Below are 15,818 nucleotides of genomic sequence, written 5' to 3'. Positions count from 1 at the left end.
AAGAGAGGCAAAGTCGAACGAAGAAATGTTCAGGTGTGGACGGCTACTGAGCGTCTTCAGGACTGCTTTGATAATACTGACTGGGACATGTTTCCTAGCTCCTGCACTGACCTAGATTAATTGACTGACACTGTGACCAGCTATGTTTCATTCTGTGAAAATGAGGAAATACCCAAGGAATCATGCTAAATATTCCCAAATAACAAACCTTCGGTAACCAAATCACTCAAAACTGTCCTTAATCTGAAAAATATCACATTTCACCAGGGTGATGTCACCCAGAGTAGGGAAGCACAGAAAAGGTTAAAGAGGGAGGCTAAACTGGCTAAGGTGAAGTATAAAGATGGAGGTACAAGGTGCTAGACAAAAAAAAAAGTGCTAGACAACTCAGTGGCATATTTTCCTCTATCTTCCAGCTGTCACTGCAACAGCGAAGGGTCCATGTAGTCTGGAAGGAGTCATTGGTGGTACCGGTTGCCAAGGTCAAATTCTCCATAATCTTAAATGATTACAGACCTGTAGCCCTTACCTCACTGACCATAAAAGCCTTTAAACATATTGCTAAGGGTGAGATTATGGCCAAAATGTAAGACCCATTGCAGTTTGCTTATAGGGTCGGGAGAGGGGTGAAAGATGCAACTATCACTCTTCTTAACTATGTCCTTAAACATCTTGAGGGAAGTTAGATCCATGCCAAACTACTATTTGTTAACTTATCTTCTGCTTTTAATTGTATACCACCACATGTCTTAGCAGAGAGGCTTTTGTCCAATTTCAACATAGTCAGCTAGTTGATGGACTTTTTAACCAATAGAACTCAAAGGGTGAAAGTAAACGGTTCCCTATCCTCCACTGGTTCACCACAAGGGTGCGTCCTATCCCCTCTGTTGTTTGTACTGTACACTAATGATTGTCAGAGTAATCACGACCCTAGACATATCATTAAGTTTGCAGACAACTCAGTTATCGTGAGTCTTTTACAGGATGAAGAGGTGAGCCATGGCCCAGTGGTGGAGGAGTTTGTTGGATGGTGTGACCGCTCCTACTTATAAAAGTGTAATATCATGAAAACCAAGGGTATGGCTATTGATATCCAGAAGAGCTCACTGCCACCAATGCAGACTCTGATAGATGGTAAACCAGTGGAGACAGTTGATCGATACAAATATATTGGCACTTTCCTTGACAGCAAACTGAGTTTTGAAGCCAATGTGGATACTATCTTCCTGAGGAAACTCCGCAGTTTCGGGGTGAATAAGACGCTGATGACCATCTTTTACAGAACATTCCTTGCATCCATTTTAACATTCAATATGATCTGCTGTTTCGGTAATCTAAACTTAAAGAGTAAGAACAGGCTGGGTAACATTGTGAAACAAAGTAGTAGGATCATGAACTTAACTGACCTTTCTCACCTATGTCAGACACGAGTCATACGTAAGGTGCAATCCATTCTGAGGGACTCCCAGCATCCCTTGTTTGATGAATTTATGTTGCTTCCCTCAGAGCACAGATACAGGCTGATATATTTAAAATTCAAGGCACACTTAAACAGCATGGCTACCACAGCATTCTGCACCGTTACGCCATCGCATCTGATTTGGGCTTAGTGGTACTATCATTTGTTTTTCAACAAGACAGTGACCCAACACACCTCCAGGCTGTGTAAGGGCTATTTTACCAAGAAGGAGAGTGATGGAGTGCTGCATCCGATGACCTGGCCTCCACAATCCTCCAACCTCAACCAAATTGAGATGGTTTGAGATGAGTCAGACCGAAGGAAAAGCAGCCAACAAGTGCTCAGCATATGTGGGAACTCCTTCAAGACTGTTGGAAAAGCATTCCAGGTGAAGCTAGTTGAGAGAATGCCAAGAGTGTGCAAAGCTGTCATCAAGGCAAAGGGTGGCTATTTGAAGAATCTCAAATATAAAATATATTTTGATTTGTTTAACACTTTTTGGTTACTACATGATTCCATATGTGTTATTTCATAGTTTTGATGTCTTCACTATTATTCTACAATGTAGAAAGTATTAAAAATAAAGAAAAACCCTTGAATGAGTAGGTGTCCTAAAACGTTTGACCAGTACTGTATGCCCCTATGGCTGCATTTACACAGACAGCCCAATTCAGATCAGATATTTTGCCAAACATTTGGAAAAATGTCAGAATTGGGCTGCCTGTGTAAATGCAGCCTAAGTAAATGTGTGAGCTAATATAGCTGCATACCAGGGGTCAGCTGTTAATTCAAGGAAATGTGATATCTGTCGATGATTCATGACTTCCTGTATTGATTGGCTACCATTACTGAGATGAATTTAGTTAATATCCGTGGCCATGCCGCTGTGGTCTGCTCTGTGTGTTTCAGGAACATCTGAGTCACATTGGCCCTGAAGAGTTTGTCCAAGCCTTCGTTCAGAAAGACAAACTGGATAGCACTCAGGTATAATATATTATACTGCACTTTGTCAGTGGAAATAACATTACAGTATACTGCTGTGTGAATACTTTTTTTGCTGTTTGAAAAGAGAGTGTGAGCGAGAGAGATAGAGAGAGAGAGTATGAGTGTTTCAGCATCACTAATCAGAAAGCGGGTCTATAGGGCCACTCAGGGGCCAGCAGGTCACTAAGGCCAGCCTCTGCCTGGGGCTCACTTTAATGACGATGACGACACAACACACAGTCACACACACACATACACACAGTTGCACGCACACACACACACTACGTTATTTGTATCTCGCCATCTTTCTCGCACACGCTCCTTTGCTCTCTTTCATTCTTGCAACCTCTCTCTCTATTTACCTGTCTTTCGTTGCTTTCTTGCTCTCTCTGTGTCTCTCTCTTTTTCTCTCCCTCTATCTCCCTCCCTTTCTCTCTGCAGTAATTGCCCTATTTCCATTGTCTCTGCCAGCTGCTGATGACATTAACACAGGGAGGGTGTGTGTGTGTCTGTCTGTCTATGGTTAGATAGATGCCTCCATAACATCAGACAAAACCCCTATAGCATCAACCCAGTCAGCACACTTGGCACACACTGGTTGAATCAACGTTTCCACATCATTTCAATGAAATTACGTTGAACCAATATGGAATAGACGTTGCATTGACGTCTGTGCCCAGTTAAAACCTCTATTATCATAGTGAAATCGTTTCAATCCACATAAAATGACAATAATTCATTCCTTTACTGATCATTGAGGGCCCGATTCAGACTTCAGAAAAGAAAAAAGAAACCCATTGAGACACAGCGTAAATCGAGCCTGTGCACATGGGCAGATACTGTGTGTGACTGTGAGAGCGAAGTCTAGCATGTCACTCATCTCAATATCTGCGGTGTTGCTCGTGGCAACATACATACTTTAAACACACAATACAAACAGCACAAAAACACATCATTAAGAGATGATCATTTACACCTCTCGTCAACAGAGTTTTGGGCCAGAGTTTTAAACTCACTAAGGGGCAATAGTACATCTAGGTGAAGCATTTTTTGCAGACTGTTCCATGCCTCCGGTGCACATTGGGAAAAGGCAGTCTTGCCTAACTCGGTAACGGCCCTGGGGACTTTAAGTCACTGCCACCTAGTGGACCACGTCCGGTAACTGCTAGTCGTGAAAGAGTGCAGGCTACCAAAGTAGAGAGGGAGTTTAATTAGAACGGCTTTGTAGATAAACACATACAAATGTAGCTGTCTGCGCATGTACAGTGCCTTCCGAATTATTATTCAGACACCTTGACTTTTTCCACATTTTGTTATGTTACAGCCTTATTCTAAAGTGGATTAAAAAATATATATAACCTCAGCAATCTACACACAATACCCCATAATGACAAAGCGAAAACAGGTTTTTTGACATTTTTGCATATGTATTAAAAATAAAAAACAGAAATACCTTATTTACATAAGTATTCAGACCCTTCGCTATGAGACTAGAAATTGAGCTCAGGTGCATCCTGTTTCCATTGATCATCCTTCAGATGTTTCTAAAACTTGATTGGAGTCCACCTGTGGTAAATTCAATTGATTGGACATGATTTGGAAAGGCTCACACCTGTCTATATAAGGTCCCATAGTTGACAGTGCATGTCAGAGCAAAAACCAAGCCATGAGGTCGAAGGAATTGTCTGTACAGGTCCGATACAGGATTGTGTTGAGGCACAGATCTGGAGAAGGGTACCAAAAAATGTATGCAGCATTGAAGGTCCCCAAGAACACAGTGGCTTCCATCATTCTTAAATGGAAGAAGTTTGGAACCACCCAGACTCGTCCTAGAGCTGGCTGCCCGGCCAAACTGAGCAATCGGGGGAGAAGGGCCTTGGTCAGGGAGGTGACCAAGAACCCGATGGTCACTCTGACAGAGCTCTAGAGTTCCTCTGTGGAGATGGGAGACCCTTCCAGAAGGACAACCATCTCTGCAGCACTCCACCAATCAGGCCTTTATGGTAGAGTAGCCAGACGGAAGCCACTCCTCAGTAAAAGGCACATGACAGCCCGCTTGGAGTTTGCCAAAAGGCACCTAAAGGACTCTCAGACCATGAGAAACAAGATTCTCTGTTCTGTTGAAAATAAGATTGTTCTCTTTGGCCTGAATGCCAAGCGTCACGTCTGGAGGAAACCTGGCACCATCCCTACGGTGAAGCATGGTGGTGGCAACATCATGCTGTGGATATGTTTTTCAGTGGCAGGGACTGGGAGACTAGTCAGGATCGAGGGAAAGATGAACGGAGCAAAGTATAGAGAGTTCCTTGATGAAAACCTGCTCCAGAGCGCTCAGGACCTCAGACTGGGGTGAAGGTTCACTTTTCAACAGGACAATGACCCTAAGCACACAGCCAAGACAACGCAGGAGTGGCTTCGGGACAAGTCTCTGAATGTCCTTGAGTGGCCCAGCCACAACCCGGACTTGAACCCGATCAAACATCTCTACTGAGACCTGAAAATAGCTGTGCAGCAATGCTCCCCAACCAACCTGACAGCGCTTGAGAGGATCTGCAGAGAACAATGGGAGAAACTCCCCAAATACAGGTGTGCCAAGCTTGTAACGTCATACCCAAGAAAACTTGATGCTGTAATCACTACCAAAGGTGTTTCAACAAAGTACTGAGTGAAGGGTCTGAATACTTATGTAAATGTGATATTTCATTTTTTTTATGTTTCATAAATTAGCAAAAAAATTCGAAAAACCAGTTTTTGCTTTGTCATTACGGGGTATTGCGTGTAGATTGATGAAAAACAAACATTTTAATCAATTTTAGAATAAAGCTGAAAAAAGTAATACTTTCTGAAGGGACTGTAAATCGAGGTCCAGCCCACCATTTGATACAATGATGGGTTTGTGACTTGGCATTTGTAACAAATGCAAAGATGCATAATAAACTCAGTCCAGTCTCTTTAACACATTAGAGGCTGCATGCATATACAATACGTCACCATAATCAATTACAGAAAGAAATTGTCTTGAACAATTTTCTTTCTAGCCTCAAACGGGAGGAAGCCTTGTTACGAAAATAAAAAAACTATTTAATTTTAAGATTCCTCACAAGATTATCTACATGAACTTTGTAAGACAGTTTATCGTCCAACCAAAGACCAAGGTACTTGTAGGATGACACCTTTTCAATGGGTGTGCCCCAGATGTCAAAATGCTAACCTTCTCTGGCTGAGAGGGAGCCCTGGTAAAGGTCATGAAGTAGACTTAACATGGACTTACTATAAGTCAAGAAAACATGGACCTAAGTCCATGTTAAGTCAACTTATCTCAAGTCTGAATAGGGACCTGAATGCCTAGTAAGGTGGCCCTCTCTGGTCCTGATGTACAATATTGTGTGTTTGTGTCTCTTGCAGCCGTGTTTCAGTGAGCAGAAGAAGAAGACCACTAACTTGGAGGCTTATGTCAGGTGGTTCAACAGGCTGTGCTACCTGGTGGCCACTGAGATCTGCATGGTAAATGATTTCACATGTTATTCTCGTCTTCATTGTGCCAGTCTTCCCTCACTGAGGTTGATGATTCAGTCACGGTTCTTTAGTGCCCAAGGTGGCAATGTAGCATTACTACACTCAGATCCCCATTGTGACTGTGAGGCAGTAGACTTTCTTCCCAGAACTGGGCCAAATATATTTTGTTTTGCATGTAATTTACATCCATTATATCTCACTACCAGCTTGTTTATGTCTCCTCTCAGCCTGCTAAGAAGAAGCAGAGAGCCCAGGTGATCGAGTTCTTCATCGATGTGGCCAGAGAGTGCTTCAACATCGGCAACTTCAACTCCCTCATGGCCATCATCTGTGAGTGTCTCGACTGTATCCCACACAATACAAGATCATACACTGATATTTGGCAATTTACTGATATTTAACATGTCTGCTCCTCTAGCTGGTATGAATATGAGTCCTGTGTCTCGGCTGAAGAAGACCTGGGGGAAAGCCAAGACTGCCAAGTACTTCATTCTGGAGGTATAACTCACTAATATGAAACCGTATGTCATTGGTAGAATATGGAGAAAACACTTTACCTGCCTATTAAACTACAGTTTAATGGGGGCTGAACTTCCTGATTTGGCCTCGTTTTTAGGCTTGGTCATTAAGAAATGCAGCAGCTATGACTGAAGCTAAACAAGAGTTGTCTTGGGGGGGTGGTTTAATATGTGTGTCTCTTGTGTGTTTGTTCGCACATGGCAAGCGTTTGTACATTCACTCTGACAAAACAGTACACAATTAAGGTCACTCACCCATCTAAATAACTTGAAATAGTCTAACCAGGTCTTGTCTTGAAGTCGCCTAGGCTAACGCTAGCCAACTTCTTTCGCCAATTAGCTTCAGCCGGCTGGTGTGCGACCGTGGCAAAGTGGGTTTGACATTGGATAGCCTATCTTTGGGGCTAGTTATGGACTGTCAATAAATTACACAATTTAAATGGGACAATATTTTCATGTTGCACACGTTTTAGTTGTCATATTAAATGCTTTCAATTTTTGTATTTGAATAATTTTTTTTAATAGTTTGTTTGAGGTTTTTAAGTCATTGAAATTTGGACCTATTGACCTTTTAAAATATTGTCCCATGTGCATTGTGTAATTTACTGATAGTCCCTAACTAACCCCATAGGGATATTGAATGTCATACCAAATTGACAATGGGCATTACGATCAGGTCAAGTGCAGCTGCGCTACAAATTGATGATTACTTGGGTGCTGCCAGCTGTGAGCAAGGAAGGAAAACTGTTACGGTACCCTTCATTCCGTGACATACCATTTTTTCCTATCATCTTACAAATCTCAGTTTTGGACGAGACTGACTTTACGACCAAAATTATCCTATTTACACTGTGTAGTCAATTTTGACACTAGAATAAACGTTTCTGACTCATATAGATTCCACATACAGTTGAAGTTGGACGTTTAAAGACACCTTAGTCAAATACATTTAAACTCAGTTTTTCACAATTCCTGATATATTAATCCTAGTAAATATTCCATGTCTTAGGTCAGTTAGGATCACCACTTTATTTTAAGAATGTGAAATGTCAGAATAATAATAGAGAGATTTATTTATTAAAGCTTTTATTTCTTCTATCACATTCCCAGTGGGTCAGAAGTTTACATACACTCAATTAGTATTTGGTAGCATTGCCTTTAAATTGATTAACTTGGGTCAAACGTTTCGGGTAGCCTTCCACAAGCTTCCCACAATAAGTTGGGTGAATTTTGGCCCATTCCTCCTGACAGAGCTGGTGTAACTGAGTCAGGTTTCTAGGCCTCCTTGCTCGCACACGCTTTTTCAGTTCTGCCCACAAATGTTCTATAGGATTGAGGTCAGGGCTTTGTGATGGCCACTCCAATACCTTGACTTTGTTGTCCTTAAGCCATTTTTCTACAACTTTGGAAGTATGCTTGGGGTCATTGTCCATTTGGAAGACCCATTTGCGACCAAGCTTTAACTTCCTGACTGATGTCTTGAGATGTCGCTTCAATATATCCACATCATTTTCCTTCCGCATGATGCCATCTATTTTGTGAAGTGCACCAGTCCCTCCTGCAGCAAAGCACCCCCACTGCATGATGCTGCCACCCCCGTGCTTCACGGTTGGGATGGTGTTCTTCGGCTTGCAAGTCCCCCTTTTTCCTCCAAACATAACGATGGTCATTATGGCCAAACAATTCTATTTTTGTTTCATCAGACCAGAGGACATTTCTTCAAAAAGTACGATCTTTGTAGTTGCAAACCGTAGTCTGTATTTTTTATGGTGGTTTTGGAGCAGTGGCTTCTTCCTTGCTGAGCGGCCTTTCAAGTTATGTCGATATAGGACTCGTTTTACTGTGGATATAGATACTTTTGTACCTGTTTCCTCCAGCATCTTCACAAGGTCCTTTGCTGTTGTTCTGGGATTGATTTGCACTTTTCGCACCAAAGTACGTTCATCTCTAGGAGACAGAACGCATCTCCTTCCTGAGCGGTATGACGGCTGTGTGGTCCCATGGTGTTTATATTTGCGTACTATTGTTTGTAAAGATGAATGTGGTACCTTCAGGCATTTGGAAATTGCTCCCAAGGAAGAACCAGACTTGTGGAGGTCTACAATTCTTTTTCTGAGGTCTTGGCTGATTTCTTTTCATTTTCCCATGATGTCAAGCAAAGAGGCACTGAATTTGAAGGTAGGCCTTGAAATACATACACAGGTACACCTCCAATTGACTCAAATGATGTCAATCAGCCTATCAGAAGCTTCTAAAGCCATGCCATCATTTTCTGGAATTTTCCAAGCTGTTTAAAGGCACAGTCAACTTAGTGTATATAAACTTCTGACCCACTGTAATTGTGATACAGTGAATTATAAGTGAAATAATATGTCTGTAAACAATTGTTGGAAAAATTACTTGTGTCATGCACAAAGTAGATGTCCTAACCGACTTGCCAAAACTGTAGTTTGTTAACAAGAAATTTGTGGAATGGTTGAAAAACAAGTTTTAATGACTCCAACCTAAGTGTATGTAAACTTCCGACTTCAACTGTAGGCTGTTTTCAAAATGAGAAGTTGCTTTTTAGGTTCAGTTGCTGTTGAAAAACATGGTTTTAGTGCCAGCATAAGGTGGGACCAATGCTTATCATGGACAACTTTGGAATGCTATGTTGTTCTCCCATACAGCATCAGATGGACCCTACTGGAAACTTCTACAACTACAGAACAGCGCTGAGGGGAGCTGCCCACAGGTCCCAGACTGCTAATAGCAACAGGGAGAAGGTAGCCTACCGTTCAACCCACCATTCTCTATTTCATCTAACTCCGACCTAAACTACTGGACTCACCTGACCCATTTTCTTGCATCAAAACCCAGTGCATAAAACTTGAAATTAATATTTTTCTATATCTCACTTTCTATCTCTCTTTTTTTAGATTGTGATTCCCTTCTTCAGCCTACTGATCAAAGATATCTACTTCCTGAATGAGGGATGTGCCAACCGCTTGCCCAATGGCCATGTCCATTTTGCGGTAAGGCTGCAAACATTATACTGATACTTAAAAATGTAGGATTTTATTTTATTCTCTCTCTTTCTCTTTGTAATGGGGCGTATCCTTTGTTTATTTTGTTTTCAGAAATTTGTGGAGTTGGCTCGTCAGGTGGGAGAGTTTATGACGTGGAAACAAATGGAGTGTCCGTTTGAGACAGACAGGAGCATCCTCCACTACCTCCACACTGCTCCCATCTTCAGTGAGGACGGTAAGACACACAGTCACACCTAACATGAGCCGATGATATATATATATATATATTTCTGCAGCACTAGCAATCATTGCTGCAACATTTCTCCATTGAAAATGATCTACTTTTCATAATCTGGGGAATTTTGATCGGTAGCACCACCTAGTGAGCAATCTTTAGTAATCCTCCAATCGGAGCACAGATATTGGTAATGTGATCAGTCTGCCATTCAAAACATTTAGGAAAACATGGGGCCGTTTTTTAGCTGCAGTGAGAGAAAATCATCTCCCGTTTTGAAATTAAATGTTTGCCATTCACGTCTCAAATGTTTCTTCACTACAGTGTTTGATCACGATACATTAATACATGCGTACTGTGTTCAGTTTCATGTTTATCTGACTAAAATATCCACACTTGGGCGCATGCTAATCGATTAGCATGCTAATCGTAGCCCATGTATAGTCAACGGGACAAACTGTCTAAATTAGCTAGATAGTTAGCCACATACATTGTTCGCTAGCTATAGCCATTTACATTTCGTTTATATCATTTTAGATAGTTTTTTGTATGTTTAACTAGTTATAGTCAAACATCACAGTGAATATACGGCTGAAACTGATACAAAGTATCAGACTTGAATATGTAACTCATGCTTTCTTTCTTTTTCTCTGTCATCCCTAGGACTCTATCTGGCATCCTATGAGAGTGAGAGCCCAGAGAACCAGGTGGAGAAGGACAGATGGAAAGCACTTAGGTAAGACAGATATCTATATTTCTATACTGTATATACACTGCTCACAAAAATAAAGGGAACACTTAAATAACACATCCTAGATCTGAATGAATGAAATAATCTTATTAAATACTTTTTTTCTTTACATAGTTGAATGTGCTGACAACAAAATCACACAAAAATTATCAATGGAAATTTTTATTTATTTATTTTATTTTTATTTAACCTTTATTTAACCAGGAAGGGCTCATTGAGATTTAAAATCTCTTTTTCAAGAGCGTCCTGGCCAAGATAGGCAGCACCAAGTCATTACAAAAAATTACAGACAGACAACATGAAAAACTACAAGTAATCTAGTAAAAAACCATTCATGAATTCACAAGAGTATAACAATATCAAAAACAGCAAATTAAAAACATTGACAGGTCAGGGAATCAGCCTCAAAATCCTTCATCAGAGATTTAAAAACACCAATCGGGACAAGTTCTTCCAGTTTAAAATTATTTTGTAAGGTGTTCCAAGACGATGGCGCAGAGTACATAAAAGACCTTTTACCAAATTCAGTTCGGACATTTGGAACAGTTAGCAGGATAAAGTCCAGTGAACGAAGAGAGTACCCACCACATTTCTGAACAATAAAAATTCTCTGTCATCAAATGTATCAACCCATGGAGGTCTGGATTTGGAGTCACCCTCAAAATTAAAGTGGAAAACCACACATCATGGCTGATCCAACTTTGATGTAATGTCCTTAAAACAAGTCAAAATGAGGCTCAGTAGTGTGTGTGGCCTCCACGTGCCTGTATGACCTCCCTACAACACCTGGGCATGCTCTTGATGAGGTGGCGGATGGTCTCCTGAGGGATCTCCTCCCAGACCTGGACTAAAGCATCCACCAACTCCTGGACAGTCTGTGGTGCAACGTGGCGTTGGTGGATGGAGCGAGACATGATGTCCCAGATGTGCTCAATTGGATTCAGGTCTGGGGAACGGGCGGGCCAGTCCATAGCATCAATGCCTTCCTCTTGCAGGAACTGCTGACACACTCCAGCCACATGAGGTCTAGCATTGTCTTGCATTAGGAGGAACCCAGGGCCAACCGCACCAGCATATGGTCTCACAAGGGGTCTGAGGATCTCATCTCGGTACCTAATGGCAGTCAGGCTACCTCTGGCGAGCACATGGAGGGCTGTGCGGCCCCCCAAAGAAATGCCACCCCACACCATGACTGACCCACCGTCAAACCGGTCATGCTGGAGGATGTTGCAGGCAGCAGAACATTCTCCACGGCGTCTCCAGACTCTGTCACGTCTGTCACATGTGCTCAGTGTGAACCTGCTTTCATCTGTGAAGAGCACAGGGCGCCAGTGGCGAATTTGCCAATCTTGGTGTTCTCTGGCAAATGCCAAACGTCCTGCACGGTGTTGGGCTGTAAGCACAACCCCCACTTGTGGACGTCGGGCCCTCATACCACCCTCATGGAGTCTGTTTCTGACCGTTTGAGCAGACATATGCACATTTGTGGCCTGCTGGAGGTCATTTTGAAGGGCTCTGGCAGTGCTCCTCCTGCTCCTCCTTGCACAAAGGCAGAGGTAGCAGTCCTGCTGCTGGGTTGTTGCCCTCCTACGGCCTCCTCCACGTCTCCTGATGTACTGGCCTGTCTCCTGGTAGCGCCTCCATACTCTGGACACTACGCTGACAGACACAGCAAACCTTCTTGCCACAGCTCGCATTGATGTGCCATCCTGGATGAGCTGCACTACCTGAGCCACTTGTGTGGGTTGTAGACTCCGTCTCATGCTACCACTAGAGTGAAAGCACCGCCAACATTCAAAAGTGACCAAAACATCAGCCAGGAAGCATAGGAACTGAGAAGTGGTCTGTGGTCACCACCTGCAGAACCACTTCTTTATTGGGGGTGTCTTGCTAATTGCCTATAATTTCCACCTGTTGTCTATTCCATTTGCACAACAGCATGTGAAATGTATTGTCAATCAGTGTTGCTTCCTAAGTGGACAGTTTGATTTCACAGAAGTGTGATTGACTTGGAGTTACATTGTGTTGTTTAAGTGTTCCCTTTATTTTTTTGAGCAGTGTATATATATATATATATACATACATCACAGTCCCACTAGGAGCAAACCAGATGGGATGGCGTATCGCTGCAGAATGCTGTGGTAGCCATGCTGGTTAAGTGTGCCTTGAATTCTAAATACATCACAGACAGTGTCACCAGCAAAGCACCCCCACACCATAACACCTCCCCGTCCATGCTTTACGGTGGGAAATACACATGCAGAGATCATCCGTTCACCCACATCGCATCTCACAAAGCCACGGCGGTTGGAACCAAAAATCTCCAATTTGGACTCCAGACCAAAGGACACATTTCCACCGGTCTAATGTCCATTGCTCGTGTTTCTTGGCCCAAACAAGTCTCTTCTTATTGGTGTCCTTTAGTAGTGGTGTCTTTGCAGCAATTAGACCATGAAGGCCTGATTCACACAATCTCCTCTGAACAGTTGATGTTGAGATGTGTCTGTTACTTTAACTCTGTGAGGTGCAGTTAACTGTAATGCACCTATCCTCTGCAGCAGAGGTAACTCTGGGTCTTCCTTTCCTGTGGCGGTCCTCATGAGAGCCAGTTTCATCATAGCACTTGATGGTTTTTGCAATTGCACTTGAAGAAACATTCAAAGTTCTTGAAATTTTCCGGATTGACTGACCTTCATGTCTTAAAGTAATGATGGACTGTCGATCCTCTTTGCTTATTTGAGCTGTTCTTGTCTTAATATGGACTTGGTCTTTTACCAAATAGGGCTATCTTCTGTATACCCCCCCTACCTTGTCACAACTGATTGTCTCCAACGCATTAAGAAGGAAAGAAATTCGACAAATTAACTTTTAAGAAGGCACACCTGTTAATTGAAATGCATTCCAGGTGACTACCTCATGAAGCTTGTTGAGAGAATGCCAAGAGTGTGCAAAGCTGTCATCAAGGCAAAGGGTGGCTACTTTGAAGAATCTCAAATATAAAATATATTTTGATTTGTTTAACACTTTTTTGGTTACTACATGATTCCATATGTGTTATTTCATAGTTTTGATGTCTTCACTATTATTCTACAATGTAGAAAATAGTAAAAATAAAGAAAAACCCTGGAATGAGTAGGTGTGTCCAAGCTTTTGACTGGTACTGTATATATAGCCAGATCCTACATTTGTTTTTGTTTTCAAAACAACTTTGAGATTCTTGATTGTAGTGAGAAGTGCTAAATAAAATACATGTATTATTATTATCATTATTGTTATCATTATTGGATAGCCTAATGTGTGACATAGTCAGGTCAATCAAATATAAAGTGAGAAACTGCAGTTGTGAAATTGTATTTTGTCTTACCTTATGTAAACCACCTGTGTGTTTCCTCCTATCTTTCTCCAGATCTAATATTCTGGGGAAGACAAAAGAGCTAAAAGAGCTAAAAGAGCACCATGGCAGCTAACCCTCAGGCCAGCCCAGCGAGGGAGGGAGTCGGTGTACTCATTGCACTACAACAAACTGTGACGGAGCCTAGCTGGTACTTAGGTGTTTTTCTACACATGAAGAATAGAAATGAGGAAACAATCATGATGAACAGGATTCATCACCAACATGACCAGTAAAAACAAGAAAAGAAGAACAAACGTCAACAAGCAGTGAAAAGTGAAGCTATCGTGGACACTGACTGGAGTATTGGTTTGACTATTGTACATTAGCTACATTGGGTACTGTATGTTACTGAGGGATAGATCTATCCCTCCATCTTGTTGTATATGTACTCTTTGGGCTCATGTTTGCTACCAGAGTGTTCAGTTACAGTGACAGGGAAAACTACTGCTTTTTTAAATGAAAATAATACTCATATTATTGTTATATTATCCTATTTCTCTATCCCTTTCTTTCTCTCCCCCTCTTCCTCTCACACACACACACTATTTTTCTTGTGTACGTTTTCTATTGTACTGTAAGAATCTGGTAAAAGTAAGAGTTACTATGATGTGAAGGGCACTGACTTGCCCACTTAGCTGCTGGACTGTGTTTGGTCCTCTAAAGACTACTAATGATGACTACTACTGAGGACTTGCAACGACTGGAGAGGCTTACATAGACTGCATAATGTGTGTCTTCAGGGCCAACTCCAGGCATAAGCGCATAAGCGGTCGCTTAGGCCTGCGGTTGCTAGGGGGCCCCCGGGCCAAAACATTTGTATTCATTTTTTTGGAACTCCGTCGGGATCTCAACTTACTATTGAGAGTCAAACTAGAATAACACACCAGGTGCAATTTAGAAATGTGGTTGTGCATAAGCAGTTTTTATCTTGTTATGTCAGTCACTCAATTAGCTGACAATTAGCCATGCCAATTATTTTATTGGTAGTTAGTCTAGCCAGCTATCTAAACTTGTAATAATCATGGCAAAATAAAGACCGGGCACATGCCCAGAGGCCCTGACCTCCAGGGGACCTCCATTGATTTTGTTAGTCATTCTCACTCAGATATCGAATTAACATACAGTGCCTTGCAAAAGTATTCATCCCCCTTGCCGTTTTTCCTATTTTGTTGCATTACAACCTGTAATTTAAATGAATATTTATTTGGATTTCATGTAATGGACATAAACAAAATAGTCCAAATTGGTGAATTGAAATGAAAAAATTCAGAAAAATAAATAACGGAAAAGTGGTGCGTGCATATGTATTCACCCCCTTTGCTATGAAGCCCCTAAATAAGATCTGGTGCAACCAATTACCTTCAGAAGTCACATAATTAGTTAAATAAAGTCCACCTGTGTGCAATCTAAGTGTCACATGATCTGTCACATGCTCTCAGTATATATACACCTGTTCTGAAAGGCCCCCGAGTCTGCAACACCACTAAGCAAGGGGCACCACCAAGCAAGCGGCACCATGAAGACCAAGGAGCTCTCCAAACAGCTCAGGGACAAAGTTGTGGAGAAGTACAGATCAGGGTTGGGTTATAAAAAAAATATCCAAAACTTTGAACATCCCACGGAGCACCATTAAATCCATTATTAAAAAAATTGAAAGAATATGGCACCACAACAAACCTGCCAAGAGAGGGCCGCCCACCAAAAGCCATCTGGGAGACTCCCCAAACATATGGAAGAAGGTACCGTGGTCAGATGAGACTAAAATTGAGCTCTTTGGCCATCAAGGAAAACGCTATGTCTGGCGCAAACCCAACACCTCTCATCACCCCGAGAACACCATCCCCACAGTTTAGCATGGTGGTGGCAGCATCATGCTGTGGGGATGTTTTTCCATTGGCAGGGACTGGGAAACTGGTCAGAATTGAAGGAATGATGGATGGCGCTAAATACAGG

The 15,818-nt window shown here is 42.0% G+C and overlaps 1 protein-coding gene across 1 annotated transcript in view; it reads left to right on the top strand.

Moving 5' to 3' along the window:
• Window positions 1–14,936, top strand: part of LOC311107475 (ras-GEF domain-containing family member 1C-like) — a 51,222-nt gene extending 36,286 nt beyond the window's left edge. The window contains exons 6-14 of the mRNA XM_084149971.1: window positions 2,369–2,443; window positions 5,849–5,947; window positions 6,187–6,289; window positions 6,378–6,457; window positions 9,147–9,242; window positions 9,396–9,491; window positions 9,597–9,720; window positions 10,384–10,456; window positions 13,878–14,936. Of these exons, the coding sequence (XP_084006097.1) occupies window positions 2,369–2,443; window positions 5,849–5,947; window positions 6,187–6,289; window positions 6,378–6,457; window positions 9,147–9,242; window positions 9,396–9,491; window positions 9,597–9,720; window positions 10,384–10,456; window positions 13,878–13,938 (807 nt within the window). The 3' untranslated portion in view covers window positions 13,939–14,936. The remainder of the gene's footprint in view (window positions 1–2,368; window positions 2,444–5,848; window positions 5,948–6,186; window positions 6,290–6,377; window positions 6,458–9,146; window positions 9,243–9,395; window positions 9,492–9,596; window positions 9,721–10,383; window positions 10,457–13,877) is intronic.
• The last annotated feature ends 882 nt before the right edge of the window (window positions 14,937–15,818 follow it).

The sequence above is a fragment of the Coregonus lavaretus genome (genome assembly GCF_964263955.1).
Source record: "Coregonus lavaretus genome assembly, chromosome: 32".
In the NCBI taxonomy this organism is placed as follows: Eukaryota; Metazoa; Chordata; class Actinopteri; order Salmoniformes; family Salmonidae; genus Coregonus; species Coregonus lavaretus.
The sequence above is the reverse complement of the archived record's forward strand: the minus strand, read 5'-3'. Positions and strand labels throughout refer to the sequence as shown.